Source organism: Onthophagus taurus, chromosome 2 (genome assembly GCF_036711975.1).
Source record: "Onthophagus taurus isolate NC chromosome 2, IU_Otau_3.0, whole genome shotgun sequence".
Lineage (NCBI taxonomy): Eukaryota > Metazoa > Arthropoda > Insecta > Coleoptera > Scarabaeidae > Onthophagus > Onthophagus taurus.
The window spans coordinates 4,720,510-4,740,462 of NC_091967.1; the positions used below are offsets into that span (position 1 = coordinate 4,720,510).

The window sequence follows — 19,953 nt, forward strand, 5'->3', positions numbered from 1 at the left end:
AATACAATAATTTTTTGGATGTTTACATATCAACCATCACCTAATTATTTATGCAGTTATCCGGTTTTTGACCTTGATTTTTCTTTTTAAAATCCATATCAAATCTTAAAACAGGTACTCAATTGACGTATAATACATAAATTGTCAACTTGACAGAAGTTAATTCAGTGGTTGTTCAAAAGTCAGCGTATAGGTTAAGACCAAACGAGCAATATGTTAAGTGCGTGTTATTTTACTATAAATAGGGGTATTTTGAGTGTTGTTAATCAAGCAGGAACGTCACATTATAGAAGAGATTTGTATAAGGTACTTTTACGTTGATAAAAACTAATTTTAGGTCATATCTTGGCATAAAATTTTGAGGTTATCTTTATTTAAACAGCTTTAATTCGTTGAATGGTTTAAAAATAGTTTCAATTGTAAACCGGTTGTGTTTCATTTAATATTTGTTTTTTTTGTAGATTCAAATCATTATTTGAAGTTATATTAATAATATTTTGTATTAAAAAAACTAAATTTAATAGGAAAACATGTAATAACAAAAAATACAAGATATAGTCGTTATAATAAATTTTTTTAATACTAATTTAAATCTTCTTAACGTATTTTTTCGTCGATGTTGTTTATCCCAATGATATTATGAAATTATTTTTCCAAGAGTGAGAAAAACTTTTAACATAGCTAAATATTTATAGAACAAGCCGAGAAACGTTTTTCATAAATAAATAATTGATATTATTCATATAAAAAATTGATAAGACTTGTTTGCACAATAGATCGTTATAATAATATCTCTTGCTTGACGAAATGGTATTCATCAAAGAGAAAATTCTATTTTTATAACCCCGGGGGGCCTTGAATTTAAACTTCGAACTTCGTTCTTCAAAATGTTGCAGTGGTATTTTTAACGCACACGAAATTTAAAGATTTTCAAACATTTCCATTTTTTATTGATGCTATATTATGTATTATTTTAATATTTTTAATTCGGAGGAGTAAAAGGAAAAGTCACATTTACACAGTGTAATTTTTCAAAGCTATTTTTTTGGCGGGAGTTTTAAAATCTGAGAGGATTTCTAGTTTTACATTACCACTATCACTAGAACTAACACAAGACCTAGAACTAGAATCATTCGGGTTTAGCCGTCTTGAGAGACGTGCGGCTAAACCCGAATGTTTCTAGTTCTAGGTCAGAGGAGGCGCTACCGGGGGTGCAAGGGGTACACTGCACCCGGGCGCGGTCTAAAAGGGGGCGCCGGCGCCTTTTTAATGTTTTCTCCAACAATATCTTATCTTTCTTTTGCAGTATTTAGACCTGTCAGCAGTATCTAGTCTTCATAAAGCAGTATCTAGTCTTCAGAAAGCAGTATTTAGTCTCCACAAAGCAGTATTTAGTCTCCACAAGGCAATTTTAGTCTTTAGAAGGCAGTATTTAGTGTTCCAGACGCTGTATTTAGACCTGTCGGAAGTATCTAGTCTTCAGAAAGCAGTATTTAGTCTTCTAGAAGCAGTATCTAGTCTTCTGCCAAAGTTATGTATGTTTTCTCCAAAATATTTTATCTTTCTTTTGCAATATTTAGACCTGTTAGCCGTATCTAGTCTTCAGAAAGCTGTATTTAGTGTCCACAAAGCAATTTTAGTCTTTAGAAGGCAGTATTTAGTGTTCCAGACGCTGTATTTAGACCTATCGGAAGTATCTAGTCTTCAGAAAGCAGTATTTAGTCTTCTAGAAGCAGTATCTAGTCTTCTGCCAAAGTTATGTATGTTTTCTCCAAAATATTTTATCTTTCTTTTGCAATATTTAGACCTGTCAGCAGTAGCTAGTCTTCGGAAAGCAGTATTTAGTCTCCACAAAGCAATTTTAGTCTTTAGAAAGCAGTATTTAGTGTTCCAGACGCTGTATTTAGACCTGTCGGCAGTATCTAGTCTTCAGAAAGCAGTATTTAGTCTTCTAGAAGCAGTATCTAGTCTTCTGTCAAAGTTATGTATGTTTTCTCCAAAATATTTTATCTTTCTTTTGCAATATTTAGACCTGTTAGCAGTATCTAGTCTTCAGAAAGCAGTATTTAGTCTCCACAAAGCAATTTTAGTCTTTAGCAGGCAGTATTTAGTGTTCCAGACGCTGTATTTAGACCTGTCGGAAGTATCTAGTCTTCAGAAAGCAGTATTTAGTCTTCTAGAAGCAGTATCTAGTCTTCTGCCAAAGTTATGTATGTTTTCTCCAAAATATTTTATCTTTCTTTTGCAATATTTAGACCTGTTAGCAGTATCTAGTCTTCAGAAAGCAGTATTTAGTGTCCACAAAGCAATTTTAGTCTTTAGCAGGCAGTATTTAGTGTTCCAGACGCTGTATTTAGACTTGTCGGAAGTATCTAGCCTTCAGAAAGCAATATTTAGTCTTCTAGAAGCAGTATCTAGTCTTCTGCCAACGTTATGTATGTTTTTTCCAACAATATCTCATCTTTCTTTTGCAGTACTTAGACTTGTCAGCAGTATCTAGTCTTCAGAAAGCAGTATTTAGTCTCCACAAAGCAATTTTAGTCTTTAGAAGGCAGTATTTAGTGTTCCAGACGCTGTATTTAGACCTGTCGGAAGTATCTAGTCTTCTAGAAGCAGTATCTAGTGTTCTGTCAAAGATATCTATCTTTTCTCCAAAATATTTTATCTTTCTTTTGCAATATTTAGACCTGTTAGCAGCATCTAGTCTTTAGAAAGCAGTATTTAGTCTCCACAAAGCAATTTTAGTCTTTAGAAGGCAGTATTTAGTGTTGCAGACGCTGTATTTACACCTGTCGGAAGTATCTAGTCTTCAGAAAGCAATATTTAGTCTTCTAGAAGCAGTATCTAGTCTTCTGCCAACGTTATGTATGTTTTTTCCAACAATATCTCATCTTTCTTTTGCAGTACTTAGACTTGTCAGCAGTATCTAGTCTTCAGAAAGCAGTATTTAGTCTCCACAAAGCAATTTTAGTCTTTAGAAGGCAGTATTTAGTGTTCCAGACGCTGTATTTAGACCTGTCGGAAGTATCTAGTCTTCAGAAAGCAGTATTTAGTCTCCACAAAGCAATTTTAGTCTTTAGAAGGCAGTATTTAGTGTTCCAGACGCTGTATTTAGACCTGTCGGAAGTATCTAGTCTTCAGAAAGCAGTATTTAGTCTTCTAGAAGCAGTATCTAGTCTTCTGCCAAAGTTATGTATGTTTTCTCCAAAATATTTTGTCTTTCTTTTGCAATATTTAGACCTGTTAGCAGTATCTAGTCTTCAGAAAGCAGTATTTAGTGTCCACAAAGCAATTTTAGTCTTTAGCAGGCAGTATTTAGTGTTCCAGACGCTGTATTTAGACCTGTCGGAAGTATTTAGTCTTCAGAAAGCAGTATTTAGTCTTCTAGAAGCAGTATCTAGTCTTCTGCCAAAGTTATGTATGTTTTCTCCAAAATATTTTATCTTTCTTTTGCAATATTTAGACCTGTCAGCAGTAGCTAGTCTTCGGAAAGCAGTATTTAGTCTCCACAAAGCAATTTTAGTCTTTAGAAGGCAGTATTTAGTGTTCCAGACGCTATATTTAGACCTGTCGGAAGTATCTAGTCTTCAGAAAGCAGTATTTAGTCTTCTAGAAGCAGTATCTAGTCTTCTGCCAAAGTTATGTATGTTTTCTCCAAAATATTTTATCTTTCTTTTGCAATATGTAGACCTGTCAGCAGTAGCTAGTCTTCGGAAAGCAGTATTTAGTCTCCACAAAGCAATTTTAGTCTTTAGAAAGCAGTATTTAGTGTTCCAGACGCTGTATTTAGACCTGTCGGAAGTATCTAGTCTTCAGAAAGCAGTATTTAGTCTTCTAGAAGCAGTATCTAGTCTTCTGTCAAAGATATCTATGTTTTCTCCAAAATATTTTATCTTTCTTTTGCAATATTTAGACCTGTTAGCAGCATCTAGTCTTTAGAAAGCAGTATTTAGTCTCCACAAAGCAATTTTAGTCTTTAGAAGGCAGTATTTAGTGTTCCAGACGCTGTATTTACACCTATCGGAAGTATCTAGTCTTCAGAAAGCAATATTTAGTCTTCTAGAAGCAGTATCTAGTCTTCTGCCAAAGTTATGTATGTTTTCTCCAAAATATTTTATCGTTCTTTTGCAATATTTAGACCTGTTAGCAGTATCTAGTCTTCAGAAAGCAGTATTTAGTCTCCACAAAGCAATTTTAGTCTTTAGAAGGCAGTATTTAGTGTTCCAGACGCTGTATTTAGACTTGTCGGAAGTATCTAGTCTTCAGAAAGCAATATTTAGTCTTCTAGAAGCAGTATCTAGTCTTCTGCCAACGTTATGTATGTTTTCTACAACAATATCTTATCTTTCTTTTGCAGTACTTAGACCTGTCAGCAGTATATAGTCTTCAGAAAGCAGTATTTAGTGTTCCAGACACTGTATGTCGACCTGTTGGCAGTATCTAGTCTTCAGAAAGCAGCATTTAGTTTTTTAGAAGCACTATCTAGTCTTCTGCCAACGTTATGTATGTTTTGTTCTTGATACTGACAGCAACTTCTTTCTGGGTGTCTATCATCATCTTTTTGGGAACCTCTTATTATCTATACGGATCTTGTACCACCCGGTACCTCATTTCTGCAGCTGTTACTTTACTTTTGTGCTTATCCTGTATTGGCAAAGTTTTCGTATTGGTGATTCTCTGTCCTGTGCAATAACAAGACAAGTCCATTGGTTTCTTGTTCATATTCTTCGCATTCTTTTATTGGACACATAAGTATTGCCATGAAAAATCCTTTTTTGCTGAAGTCTAGTTTGTAACTATTGCAATTTCAGACTTTTTCTTTCAAATTAACCTTCTGACCAGAGTATTCCCGACTATTCCCTTAAGTTTGGTTTTTCACCAGTATAATTCTTAAATTTTTGCTGAAGTATGGATTATGACTGTTCCAGTCATTTTTAAGTTTATTTATATTTCTTTGATTATATATTTTTTTTAATTAAAATGCATTTTTATTTATTATATATTATCTCAAACTTATTGTAAAATAAACTAATACTGGGAGGTTTAAAGTTAAAGAAAAAAAATTAATTGAAAAAATCTACATCTTCATTACTATTAAAATATTCAATCAGGTGATTTTAAATCCCAACTGAAAAACCAGATATTCAACTTTATTTACGTTGTCTAAATCTCAAAATTCATTTTTTCCTTTACAGATTGTATCATGTAAATTTTCAAGTGATTCTTGCGCAGTTACAAAATCAAAAGTTTATGAAAATCCTTTAGAAGCGGTGAAAGATATTAAAGATGGAAGTAAACTATTGGTGGGAGGTAAAAATATAAATATTCAGAAACTTTTTATTTACAATTAAAATAAATTTTTAGGATTTGGTTTATGCGGTATTCCAGAAAATTTAATAGCCGCATTAAGAAAACACACAGCAGGGAGTTATACTGTTGTTTCAAACAATGCGGGAGTTGATGATTTTGGTTTAGGTTTACTTTTAAAAGATAAAAAGGTGAAACGGATGATAAGTTCTTATGTAGGTGAAAACGCCGAATTTGAACGTCAATATTTATGTGGGGAATTAGAAGTGGAATTAACACCTCAAGGGACATTAGCTGAAAGGATAAGAGCTGGTGGTGCTGGTATTCCAGCTTTTTTTACACCCACCGCTTTTGGTACTTTAATTCATGAAGGGGGGGCTCCTATTAAATATGATAAAAATGGAAACGTTGAAATAGCGAGTGAAAGGAGATTAAATCAGATGTTTAATGGGAAAAATTATATTATGGAAGAAGCCATTACCGGGGATTATGCATTAATTAAAGCATGGAAAGCCGATAAAGCTGGAAATTTAATTTTTGCGAAATCCGCGAGAAATTTTAATCCTACAATGGCGCGTGCTGCTAAAATCACAATTGCGGAAGTAGAAGAAATTGTGGAAATTGGTGAAATTTGCCCGGATGATGTTCATCTACCTGGAATATATGTCCAACGAATTATTAAAGGAGAGAAATTTGAAAAAAGAATCGAAGTTTGTTTCAAAAAATACTAAAAAAAATTAATTTCATGTAATTTTTTTGTAGAAAGTTACAGTTCAAAAAGTTCAAGATAGTGTTACTTCAGTAGTGAAGAAAAATCCTGCAGCTGTAACCCGCGAAAGAATTTCAAGGAGAGTTGCTCTTGAATTTAAGCACGGAATGTATGGTATCCTTATCGCAGATAAAAATAATTTAATAAGATTTTTAACAAAATTTTTATGTGAACTAGGACCCTTAACTTATCTCAAGCTAATTTGGGAATTGGCATCCCTATGTTATCCGCCAATTACATCCCAGATGACGTTAAAGTTTACCTTCAATCCGAAAATGGTATCCTTGGCCTTGGTCCTTTCCCTTATCCAAAAGACGTAGATCCCGATCTTATTAACGCAGGAAAACAAACTGTAACCGTTTTACCTGGTGCTTCTTATTTTTCTAGCGACGATAGTTTTGCAATGATTCGAGGGTAATATTCAAAATTTATTTTAAAAGCACTTTTAAGAATGTTTATTTACAGTGGTCATGTTGACTTGACGGTTTTAGGTGCAATGGAGGTTTCTCAATATGGAGATTTAGCAAACTGGATGATTCCGGTAATAATTATTATTAATTTGTATTATTAATTATTATTGAATTGTTGTTTTTAGGGAAAAATGGTTAAAGGAATGGGAGGAGCAATGGATTTAGTCTCATCTCCAGGCACAAAAGTCGTGGTTTGTATGGAACATTCAGCAAAAGATGGAGCTCACAAAATCTTAGAAAGCTGCACCTTGCCATTAACAGGAAAAAATTGTGTTAACACAATAATTACAGAAAAGGTGCTTTGATTTTATGATTAATTCTTAATCTGACCACAAATTTAATCTTTTTAGGCTGTTTTCAATGTTGACCCAGAAAATGGGTTAACTCTTATTGAAGTAGCTGAAGGTGTGCAAGTTGAAGATATCGTCGCTTCAACTGGTTGTACTTTCCAAGTTGCTCCAGATTTGAAGCCAATGGGTCAAGTGGCGGTTTGAGGTGTCGGGGCTTTTATTAATTAAGATTAAAATTGATTTATGTTTTTATTATAAATAAATCTAAAAAAATTCATTGCACTCCTACTTACTAAACTTAAATTTATTCCATAAAGTTATTCCCTAAACTTAGCTTTAACGAACGCGGGAAGAGGAATTAAACACAAAAATAAATTAAAAACTATAAAACCAACGGCGAATGCGTATGTAATTCCAATATTCATTTTTTCATCCAAGATTTCATTGAAGATCAAATCAGTTGCGGTTCTCGTGTATCTTTCGGTTAAGAAAGATTCTCCAAACGCGTAACGACAATATGGATCTGAAAGGCTATTTCCCATTTCGATTAAGTTAATGTTTGTGCAATTTATTTTTGAATCGTATGGTAAAGTTCCTTGTATTATGGGTGATAAAAATATTTTTTTATTTAGAAACGCCGATGCGTATCGAACTTGAGTTCCATAAGTTAAATAGTAAAGCCAATCTTGTAACCCTTTAATTGACCTATAAAAATAATAAAAACTAAATGGGTTAATAAAAATAAAAAATAACGAACCGTAAAATTCCGCTTGCTAAAGTAATACAAACGCACGTTATGTAAATACTAAATATTGCAGCTGATAAATGATTTTTGACAATGAGGAGAATCGCCATTGTTTGTTGTTCGCTGAAGAGATAACAAGCCCAAAGAATAAGACCGAAATAAAGATATTCTAATGGTTCTTGAAATGAACCTATAAGTCTAAAATAATTTATTAAATTTTAATCTTTATTAATTATTTATACAGAATATAGAAGATACTGAATGACTGCAACAAACTTCAAGGGGGTGATTCTTTAGTGAATTTTAAGGGTACTTTCATATATGAACCATGGGCGACTTCGGCTCCCCTAAGGAGCTACACCCCTCCAAAAATGGGGGAAAATTTTGGTTTAATTGTTTTTTCTCAAAAACCATAAACGCTAGGAAAATTAAATTTGGGGAATATGTTTAACTCATAATAGGGCACGTTTTGACCCTATTTGTACTTTCAACCTACCCTTCTAAACTACTAAAGGTAACCACCCCCATTCAATTTATGCCTAGATTTTTTTTATGAAGATGATAAATACAGGGTGCCCATTATGTATGGAATATTGTATATATCTTGGCAAGTATCAACTTTATAAAAAAACATTTTATACAAAAGTTGGTTAGTATTTTATTTGCCATAATAAGACACCATTCAATTGTTTTTATTTCAGAAAACAAATGAGCAACGAATAACATTTAATTTTTTTTAAATGGCAATGTACCCTTTTATTAGGCTTATTTGATAGAGATTTCTTTTCTCTTTATGATGACGTAAAATTTTTGTACCCTTACATCAGAAAATTTTTGCATAAAATGTAAAAATTGTTTATTAAGAAAATTTAACCAATAACATTAATCTAGATATCCGAGGTCGTCAACTACCTCGAATTATTACCGTAAATTAAATCTACATACAAAATAAAACAAATAAACTAAAAATTAATGTAAATGAAAATTATTAAACTTTGAAGACAAAACGAAATTAGCACTAAAATGGTTTTCACGACAATAAATGTTCAAAATGTTCACCATTAACTGCAAGGCAGTGGCCCAATCTATCATAAAAGCCTTGAAAAGAATTTCTTAGCGATCTGGGAGAAATAGCTGCAGCTTCATCTTTTATTCGTTGCTCTAATTCTGTCAGATTTTGAGGTCGGTTTACATAAACTTTAGATTTTAAATATCCCCAGAAGAAGAAATCGCAAGGTGTAAGATCCGGAGATCGGGGTGGCCACTCTACAGACCCTCTTCTGCCTATCCAACGGGCCGGAAATACCGTATTTAAATATCGGCGTACATCTAAATGATAGTGGGGCGGTGCCCCATCTTGTTGAAACCAAAGATCATCAAGATTTTCTTGGCAGGCTGGGATAATTTGCTGTTGCAATAATTGTAAATAACGGTGACCAGTTAGAGTACCTCGAATAAAGAAAGGTCCAATTATGTGATCTGCACAAATTCCCACCCATACGTTTAATTTCTGTGGTGTTTGAGTATGATTTTGAATCATCCAATGGGGCCCAATATAGAGAATTTTGCTTATTTACATTACCATTTAAACAAAACGTAGCCTCGTCAGAGAAAACCATATTATTGAGAAAATTTGGATTGCTGTTGATTCGCTCCATCATAAATTCACAAAATTCAACACGTCGACCGTAGTCATCTTCGGATAATTCTTGCAATAAAGTCGGTTTGTACGGATGTAAATTTTCTGCATGTAATATTTTGTGTATTGAACCTTTACTTAGAGCATGGTTTAAACATAACTGACGAGTTGAAATGTTTGAATTTTCTTCGATTTCTATGAGAATATCGATCTTTTTATCTTCATCTGTTGCAGATCTCTGCGGACCAGTCTTTGGCAGATCTTTAACGTTACCAGTTTCCCTAAAACGTTTCGAAGTTTTGCTAACTACTGATTGAGTGATTGGTTCTCGATGTGGATAACGCTCATTGAAAATTTCACATACTTCTAATTGTGTTCGTTTGCGATCCCCATAACCGACCATAATTAAAATTTCTGTTAAATGAACCATTTTTCTTTTTTGATCTACCAACTTATTTAAATAAACAAGATTCTGTCACATTCAATAGCTTACAGTCAATTGTTAGGAAAAATAAGATTTCGGATATCTAGATTCATGTTATTGGCAAAATTAACTTAATAAACTGTTTTTACATTTTTTTCAAAAATTTTCTAGTATAAGGGTACTAAAATTTTACGTCATCGTAAAGAGAAAAAAAATCTCTATCAAATGAGCCTAACGAAAGGGTACATTGCCATTTAAAAAAATTAAATGTTATTCGTTGCTCATTTGTTTTCTGAAATAAAAACAATTGAATGGTGTCTTATTATGGCAAATCAAATATTAAACAACTTTTGTATAAAATGTTTTTTTGTAAAGTTGATACTTACCAAGATATATACTATATTCCATACATAATGGGCACCCTGTATATTGGAAAAATTTCAGTTAAATAGATAAAACTATTCTAAAACTTTTTTGTCTCTTTGATGTTCTTCGAAAATTTAATAATTTCTGAGAAAAAAAATAATTAAGCAAACACTAACTGTTCAAAAAAGCAACGATTGTACTGACCCAGTGCCGAAGGGCTATTGGGGATTAAATCCGAAAGTTACAATGTGGATCTACACTTCTGTGATAAGACCCATGGTAGCTCACGGAGCCATAGTCTGGTGCTCAGCACTAAAACATGCATATAAAGCTACATTGCTGCATCAATTGCAACGACTGGCTTGCCTGCTAATCACAGGAGCTATGAGATCTACACCTACGATTGCAATGGAGACTATGTTAAACGTGCTGCCCCTAGATATTTTTATCAGGGAGGTGGCCGTGATGGCATTGCTTCGGTTGCGATCAGTAAATGAAAAGCAGGTTGTTAAAATGGGAATAGTCCGGAGCAAGCTCTGGAGTGAGGCTGTTAGTAAACAACCCCTCCTTAAAGCTCGCACAGACTATATTACACCTACATTCTTAGGCAAGCCACACTTTGGCATTGAAACGATACCCCAGAGCAACTCAACGCTGACCATCTACACTGATGGATCAAAGAAGGCTGGAGGTTCCGGAGCGGGAATCTTCTCGCACGATCTCCAGCTGCACCTTTCCACTTCGTTAGGATCGTATTGCACGACTGCTCAAGCCGAATTAATTGCTATAAACATAGCAGCCGATGCGATTATCGACTCCAAAAAAGTCGGCAGAAACGTTGTAATCTGTACTGATAGCAGACAGGCTATGCTGGCGATTGGCAGGCATCATACTGCATCATCGTTGGTGAAGTCCTGTCGGCAATCACTCGAAGAGGCAAACGTATACAACAACGTCACGATAAAATGGCGAAAAGGACACATCGGAATTAAAGGACATGATGAAACGGGCGGCTAACAAGTCACCGATCTCCCCTGAACCGTTTGTACCACTAGCTGTTAATACAGCATCAAAACTGATAAACTCCATCTCCCACCGAGCTTTTTGCGATAGATGGGATGGGACAGCAGTAGGTGCCTTTGCTAAGAAAACTCTGCTCTACCCTGACCGGAAGACATCCACTCAGATTCTGGGAAAATCGAAAAGTGATTTGAGGCTTCTCACCCACTTCCTGACCGGACACTGCAGGTTACGTAAGTACATGTTTTACATGAAGCTGGCGAATACACCTCTCTGTAGAGGGTGTGAAATGGAAGACGAGACGGTAAGTCATATTGTTTGTGACTGTCCAAACCTCGTGTACTTAAGGGAATCTATTTTCGGAGTACCATGGCTCCAAATTTCGGATATAAGGAACATACCTTTCTGTTCTATATTAACGTTCATGAAAAGATTGGGCTGGTTTTCTGACCCTTGAATGAACAGTAAATTGTGGGGACGTACAAAGGGTCCGCTGGGGCCTAAGTGCTGTGAGTAACTCACCCCCACGTGAAACTACACTACACTAACTGTTAAGTTGTAGGGTTGTTAATCGAAAGTTGGAATGAATTTTTAATGAAAAAATCTTAGTAGGCTTTGCAATCTTTGTCAGAAATATTTTTGACGTTTAAATGTCAGTGGTTTTCGTACTACTATTATTGTTTTATTTAAAATTTTGAAACGTCGAGTGAACGAGCGTAAATGCGATAGAACTTTATTTAAAAATTAATTTGAAAAACAATAATAATAGTAAAAAAAACACTGACATTTAAACGTCAAAAATATTTCTGACAAACTTTCCAAAGCCTACTAAGATTTTTTCATTAAAAATTCATGCCAACTTTTGATCGACAACCCCAGTGTTTGCTTTATTATTTTTTTTCTCAAAAATTAGTCGTTTTTGGAAAAATTTTAGAGAGACAAAAAAGTTTTAGGATACTTTCATCTACCTAGATAAAATTTTTTTAATGTAAAGGTAAGGTAAAGGTTTTCCAATAAGAGGTGTTATTTTGAATAGCCCCTTATTTCGGTAGATGTCACTTCTGAAGCTGTCATTTTTTGACATTTGACAAGTGGAAAGTACGCCATTAATAAAAATGGAACGATACACACTTCAACAACGCATTGAAATGATTAAAATTCACTATAAAAATGGTGAAATTTTGGCAGAGACGGTTCGTAAAACTCGAACATTTTTGGGTCGTCGTGAAGCACCTTGTCGGACCGCAATACAGAAATTGGTGGAAAAATTCGAGCTGTTGGGACAAGTTAGTGATGTGAAGAATAAAACCCGTGCATGTCGCTCAAGAATAGCCGAGAATATTGCTGCTGTAGCCGAAAGTGTTGAAGAAAACCCAGGTTTGTCCATTCCTCGTCGTTCTTTGGAATTAGGCATTCCACAAACGTCATTACACCGTATTTTGCATAAAGATTTGGGTCTTAAGGCTTATAAACTTCAGTTAACACAAGAACTCAAGCCGTCCGATCATCAACAACGTCGTGTCTTTGCTGATTGGGTCGTTGAAATGCATGAAAATGATCCGGAATTCCATCGAAAAATCATCTTGAGTGATGAGGCCCATTTCCACCTCGGTGGCTTCGTCAACAAGCAAAATTGTCGCATCTGGGGCTCGGAAAACCCAAGAGTTATTGTTGAAAAGCCTCTCTATCCTCAACGTGTGACTGTTTGGTGCGGTTTATGGTCCGGCGGAGTCATTGGACCTTACTTTTTCGAAAATGAGGCTGGAGCAATAGTTACGGTGAATGGATTGCGCTATCGAGAGATGATTAATGATTTATTATGGCCGGAATTGGATGGTATTGATGTGGACAACGTTTACTTTCAACAAGACGGTGCTACACGTGCCACACAAGCAACGAAACCATTGATCTTTTACGGGAAAAGTTTCCGGACCGTGTTATCTCTCGAAGAGGTGATCACAATTGGCCACCGAGATCTTGTGATTTAACACCTTGCGACTTCTTCCTTTGGGGCCACGTGAAAGAGAAGGTGTACGCCAACAGCCCAGCGTCGATTCAAGACCTCAAAGATGGAATTCGTGAGGCTATTGAGGACATAGGGCAGCCACTTTGCAATTTGGTTATGGAAAATTTCATTGTCCTGTAAGCGTGGTCGTGGTCGTCATTTGCCTAATGTTATTTTCCACTATTAACGGCATACCTTCTTCTTTATAATGAAATAAACATCCGATCATTTATACTAAAAAATGGCATTTTTCTTTGAATATCAAAATAACACCTCTTATTGGAAAACCCTGTATTTATCATCTGCATAAAAAAAATATTAGCAAAAATGTGAAGGGGGTGGTTACGTTTAGTAGTTTAGAAGGGTGGGTTGAAAGTACAAGTAGGGTCAAAACATGCCCTATTATGAGTTAAACATATTCCCCAAATTTCATTTTCCTAGCGTTTATGGTTTTTGAGAAAAACAAATTAAACCAAAATTTTCCGCCATTTTTGGAGGGGTGTAGCTCCTTAGGGGAGCCGAAGTCGCCCATGGTTCATATATCAAAGTACCCTTGAAGTTTGTTGCAGTCATTCAGATACAACCTGTATATTTACTTGTAAATGATTGCACTCGCCCCCATTACTGAAAAGAATGAAAATGGGATAGAAACTAAATTATATGTTATCAAAAATAATGGACCACCATAAGTTCCTTCTTGAGATTCTTGATAATATCGAGTTCTATAGATAGGATCTGAAATTAATTTGATATACAGGGTGATTCATTAGCTCTATGACAAACTTTGGCAGATGAAAGGTGATGCGATTCTAAGGAAAAAATGTTATATGAATATGGGCCCGATACATTTTGGTTAAAGAGTTACAAGCCTTTGAAAATTTTACACAGTTTAATAGGCAAATGAAAATGTAACATAAAAAATAAGTTTAAAAATTACAAAAATTGTTCGAAATGTCCGCCTTCAGCTTGAATACATGCCTCACATCGACGAAGTAAAGATTCTATCACACGACGTATGATATTTGGATCATTCCGTATGCTATTAGCTGCATCTTGAATTCTGTCCAGTAGTTGCTGATGGGTAGCAATTTCTACATGGTACACAAGCTGCTTCATGTGTCCCCAGAAATAATAATCCAGCGGATTTAGACTACTGGACCTCCATTGCCAATCCATTTGTTTGGAAAATGTTCATGTAACCAAGCGATGACTTCTCTTCCTCGATGTGGTGGTGCACCATCGTGCTGATACCACATATTTTGAACGATGTTAAGTGGTACGTCGTCAATAAAATCGAAAAGGTTATGTCCCAAGAAATTTCTGTACACATTTGCATTTAAGCGTTCATTTATCACCCATACAGGTAGCAAAGAATTGTTAAAAATGCCACCCCAAACGTTTACACTAAACAGTTGCTGAAATCTTCCTGGTCTAATTGCATGTGGATTTTGCAAGGACCACACATGTTCGTTATGATAATTATTTATGCCGTCCCTAGTGAAACACGCTTCATCAGACCACAGAACTTGGGAAATGAAGTTATTATTTTGAGCATGTTGCTGAATAATCCAGTGGCAAAATGCTAAGCGTTGCTCAGTATCTCCAGGATGTAATGCTTGAACATTTTGAACATCAATACACGCCACACAAAACTTTGGGATATTTGTAACATGCTCGCTATACGCCGAGTACTAATTGAAGGGTCGTCAAGTACTAAATCAATAACACGTTCTTCATTTTGTACATTCACATCATAGGGACGAACGGAATGTAGTGGAGCGGGGTTACCTGTTTCTCTCAGTCTGCGAAATGATGCACTAAACACTGTATGGGCAGGTTGATGTCTATTTGGAAACCTACGAAGGTATTCTCTTGCTGCTTGCCGAGCGTTTCCGTTACAAAGCCCGTATACAAAAATAATATCTGCATATTCTTCAGTCGTAAATACATGCATTTTCGTTTTCGATCAAAACTCTGACAATTATAAACTATGAAACACACAGAATAGAGTAAATTGAAATGTTTGACATAAAGAACTCAGTTTTGTTATCACAGCCAACTCTGTGTTTGTGTTTCATAATTATTGTTGCAAATCTTTACTTCGTCGATGTGAAGCGTGCATTCAAGCTGAAGGCGGACATTTCGAATTTTTGTAATTTTTGAACTTATTTTTTATGTTACATTTTCATTTGCCTATTAAACTGTGTAAAATTTTCAAAGGCTTGTAACTCTTTAACCAAAATGAATCGGACCCACATTCATATAACATTTTTTCCTTAGAATCGCATCATCTTTCATCTGCCAAAGTTTGTCATAGAGCTGTACAGGGCACGGAACTTTTGTAACAAAACGATCCGATTTCCCCCCCCACTCGTTCTCAGTGGCGTCCGCTGAGAAAATCTTGATTAAAAGTACAGCATACTATTCAGAGGGAAATGAAAATTTCAAGTTAGCAAAAAAATGTATTAACAAACACTGTTCCTGAAGTAATTCTAAACAAATTTTGTTAACAACATTTTTTGATTAAATCAACAATAAGTATATAACCTCAAAAATATTAATTTTTGTAGCATACTGTTCAGTGGGAAATTAAAATTTCAAGTTAGAAAAAAATTATGTTAACAAAAATTGTTAATGAAACAATTCTAAACAAACTTTGTCAACATTTTTTTTTGATTTAATCAATAATTAAGGAGATAACCTCAAAATAATAATTTTTCCATTTTTATACATAATCACACTTAGATTCTTAATTAATAGACATGTAAAAATTTTTTATTAAGATAATTGATTCAAAATCGAAATTGAAACAAATTTTATTTAAAACATTTTTTGATAAAAACAATAATTATTAAGATAATTAATTTTGATAGCATACTATTCAGAGGGAAATTAAAATTTCAAGTTAGCAAAAAATTGTATTAACAAACACTGTTCCTGAAGTAATTCTAAACAAATTTTGTTAACAACATTTTTTGATTAAATCAACAATAAGTATATAACCTCAAAAATATTAATTTTTGTAGCATACTGTTCAGTGGGAAATTAAAATTTCAAGTTAGAAAAAAATTATGTTAACAAAAATTGTTAATGAAACAATTCTAAACAAACTTTGTCAACATTTTTTTTTGATTTAATCAATAATTAAGGAGATAACCTCAAAATAATAATTTTTCCATTTTTATACATAATCACATTTAGATTCTTAATTAATAGACATGTAAAAAATTTTTATTAAGATAATTGATTCAAAATCGAAATTGAAACAAATTTTATTTAAAACATTTTTTGATAAAAACAATAATTATTAAGATAATTAATTTTGATAGCATACTATTCAGAGGGAAATTAAAATTTCAAGTTAGCAAAAAAATGTATTAACAAACACTGTTCCTGAAGTAATTCTAAACAAATATTGTTAATACAAATTTTTGATTTGATCAATAATTAAGAACATAACGTCAAAAAAATTTGTATATATTTTGTATTGAGAAAATTGTTTTAGAATTTAATTTAGAACAACTTTTGTATGAAATTTTCTGCTGTGAACGAGTGGAGGGGGGAAATCGTATCGTTTTGTTACAAAAGTTCCGTGCCCTACTAATGAATCACCCTATATAATTCAAAATTTAAACGGAAAAATTTACATATAAAGATGGTGTTAACAATTCCTAAGAAATAAACTCCAGCTAAACAATTCAATATAAGTCCACTTCTGGTAATAAAAGTATGTTGAAAATTTCCCATGTTATAATAAAACGCATACAATAATAAAAAGTATAAAGGAACCAAAAATAATCGAAGAAATAATTGTTTAAAACCAGCTTTTCTAAAGCTGAATGTAGCCACTAATAATCTCCTGGAATTACAATATTTAATTAATTAATTCTTCATAAACATGCCCTTTTATTAAGTTACGTGTATAAAGTCCATCCCACATGAAACGATGACGGTTTTCCATGAAGTAATGGAATTTTGTTGCCATGTCCCAAAATCGTACTATGATCCATGGTGTGATTCCCAGATATTGAACTTTTTCGATAAGATCCCCCTTCAATTTTAAACTTTTCGACTAAAGCCGCAATTTGATGATTACTTTCGACGAATCGCTCCCGAGATCTTCTATCAACCGTAGATAAACACACTAAATATAAATTAATTAAATTTTCGATTAAGATGTTTTAAAAAATATCTTACGATAATACATCAATGGATTTTCTAATTGCGGGCAAGGAAATCCAATTGCGTTAAAATACTCCAACATTTGCCTCGTTCCTCCGGTATAAACAACATCTCCAAGACACAAATATAAAACGCGTTCTAAAAATGGAAAAACGTCGGATCGCGGTTTTTCCATCGTGAGTATTATGGCAGTTCCATATTTTTTTGACGCGTTTGATAAAATTGAAACAACTAAGTAGGTGTTTAATGGATCTAAATCCCAAGTTGGTTCATCCAGTAATAAGATAACTAAAATTATTAATTAATCGAAAATAATAATTTTTTTTTTAATAATTTAATACCCGGATCTTTAATAAGTTGAATTCCAATCATTAATCGTCTATATTCGCTTTGAGTTAAATATTCCGTACATCTATTAGCAACCTGAGATAGTGCCAAATCGGCCATAACTTGTTTTACTTTACTTTTTTTTAAATATCCTGAAATCTGTACAAAAAATTTTAAATTGGCTAAACCCGAAACATTAATAAACTTACTTTTGTTGGTGTATAAAATAAAGTTTGTTCCACGGTAAGTCCCGGAATTAGATCGCATTTATGTGTTACATAACCACATCTTTGTTGAAATAAAGACAAACTCATCGGTTGATTATTAAGAAGGATTTGTCCTCTGGTGGGACCCTGAACGCGTCTTGATATTACATCGAGTAACGCTTTTTTACCACTCCCTAAACCATAATAAATAAAAAATGATGTGGTTTTTTGAAAAAAATTTTACCTTTTGAACCCAAAACCGCCAGAACTTCACCTGAATGAACCGTTAATGATACATCCTTTAAAATAACTCCCGTTTTGATGCTGCCAAAAACTCTTTGCATGCATGATCCAGGCTCAACCTAATAAATCGTTTTTGTTAACTCTTTAAATGAATTTTTATTAATTTACACTTTCTTTTAGATTTAATTGTGACGTGATCTACTTTTTCTTATTGAGCGATCACGAGAAAACTATAGAAATAAGATCAATTGAAACCATAAAGTTTCAATTGTGAAAGTCTAAACTAATAAAAAGTGATTTCTTAATAAAATTGATCGAGTTTTACCTGTCCGGTGTGGAACACATTGCACAATTCCAATACATAATCGCTCGCAATCATTTTTTGATCACTATTAATATAAATTGCGGCTACTAATATATTTTTTTAAGCAAAAAAAAACATTTTGTCCGCTTGAAAACGGACGCAACAGGTAATAAGCACGCCACCTTCAACTACGGTTTGTTCTGGTAACGGGTCGACAAACTACTGAGCTCCGGACTTGAAGTTTTCTGCGCGACCGCGGAAACAAGTTTTGGTAGAATGCCCGGAGTATTTTATTCTTGCTATGTTCGCTTTGCTTCGTACAATCGCTTTCCATAACTGTCTGGTATACTCTGTAGAGAAATTTGTTGTTAAAATCTTAAAAATCAAAATTAAAAAAAAAAAACAATTTTGGATTCATAATTTTGACATTAATATTGTGTTGATTTGTATTAGAAATTCCTATCTTTCCAGCTTTAATGCATCATTATTAGGTCTTGGGTATTAGTGAGATGAGGTGACAATTAGAAAAATGCCTGATTGGCGAAAACCAAGTCTATTATTAAGGAAAAGACTGCCCAAAAATATGTCAGAAACTTTTTGCTGCTACTACAAATCAATGCCAGATATAGATTAAATCAGCGTTTCAGTATTTGGGCACCAATTTTCAATAACAATTTTTATGGCGCCCCCCTACCTTTCTTTTGCGTCATTTGTTTAAAAATTTTGGCAGCAGCCAGCATGAAACCTAATAAACTTAGACGACATTTGGAAACACTTCATAGTGAGTACGTTAACAAGCCCCGAGAATTCTTTGAATTAAAATTAGTCATATACAGGGTGGTTCAGTTTTTAATCGGGAAACTTTACTAGGACGTAGTACTTGCCAAAATAAACAAGTTTTTTATATAAACATAGGGTCGCAACTCTTCTGTTTTCGAGCTATGAGCTGTCAAAGTTGAGCCAAAAATTTACATTTTATCTTTTATTTCGGGTATGAGTAAACCATAGAATTTGAAATTTGGTATGTATGTACTACTGGTTAATATCTTATTTTCAACCATATCTTAAACTTCCCTAGCGCCCTCTAAGGAGATGAAATTCACAGCCCCTTTGATTTTTTTATAACAACTTCTTAACGCCATGGAATATTAACAAAGAAAAATATGGGTTGTAAAGCTTATTCATTACTAGTACTTTTTTCTCTCTTTAGTTTTTTCGTTAAAAATAATAGTTTTAACGTAAAAAAATAAAATATGCTACATTGTACTGTAAAGCGCTGCTATTACTAAAAAAAAATTTTCTTTATAGGTGGCTATGGAAGTTGTTCACTTACTAGGATCTAGTACTAACTAAATAACACCAATTAATTGTGATTTTCATAAGAAAAACCATAAATAAGATTAATGCCTGTCTGAACAAATTACGTTGTTTTAAACAATATTAAAAAATTGATACTCTGGCTTAATAACCGTCAAAAATTATTAATAACCAGCAATAATTATGAGGATTCACTGTAAATGAAACTTACAAGTTCTCAGAGCAAACTTTTAGAATAATTTTGGCTAAACATGGCGGCACATAGCAGTGCATGGCACGATATTTTATTTTTTTACACGGAAACTATTAACTTTAAGGAAAATACTAAAGAGACAAAAA

The 19,953-nt window shown here is 33.7% G+C and overlaps 2 protein-coding genes across 2 annotated transcripts; one reads left to right on the forward strand and one right to left on the reverse strand.

Moving 5' to 3' along the window:
• The first annotated feature begins 21 nt into the window (after positions 1–21).
• LOC111423613 (succinyl-CoA:3-ketoacid coenzyme A transferase 1, mitochondrial-like) lies at positions 22–7,113 on the forward strand. The gene is made up of 8 exons (XM_023056882.2): positions 22–306; positions 5,196–5,310; positions 5,365–6,017; positions 6,070–6,190; positions 6,274–6,490; positions 6,542–6,617; positions 6,672–6,842; positions 6,897–7,113. The coding sequence occupies exons 1-8, from the start codon at positions 214–216 to the stop codon at positions 7,038–7,040; spliced, it is 1,590 nt and encodes a 529-aa protein (XP_022912650.1). The 5' UTR covers positions 22–213; the 3' UTR covers positions 7,041–7,113.
• Positions 7,072–18,544, reverse strand: LOC111423626 (ATP-binding cassette sub-family G member 5). The gene is made up of 10 exons (XM_071193932.1): positions 18,319–18,544; positions 17,995–18,112; positions 17,754–17,944; positions 17,559–17,703; positions 17,233–17,505; positions 16,954–17,179; positions 16,683–16,894; positions 13,632–13,770; positions 7,594–7,779; positions 7,072–7,541 (listed from the first exon to the last, which is right to left on the reverse strand). The coding sequence occupies exons 1-10, from the start codon at positions 18,370–18,372 to the stop codon at positions 7,154–7,156; spliced, it is 1,932 nt and encodes a 643-aa protein (XP_071050033.1). The 5' UTR covers positions 18,373–18,544; the 3' UTR covers positions 7,072–7,153.
• Positions 18,545–19,953: the final 1,409 nt, after the last annotated feature.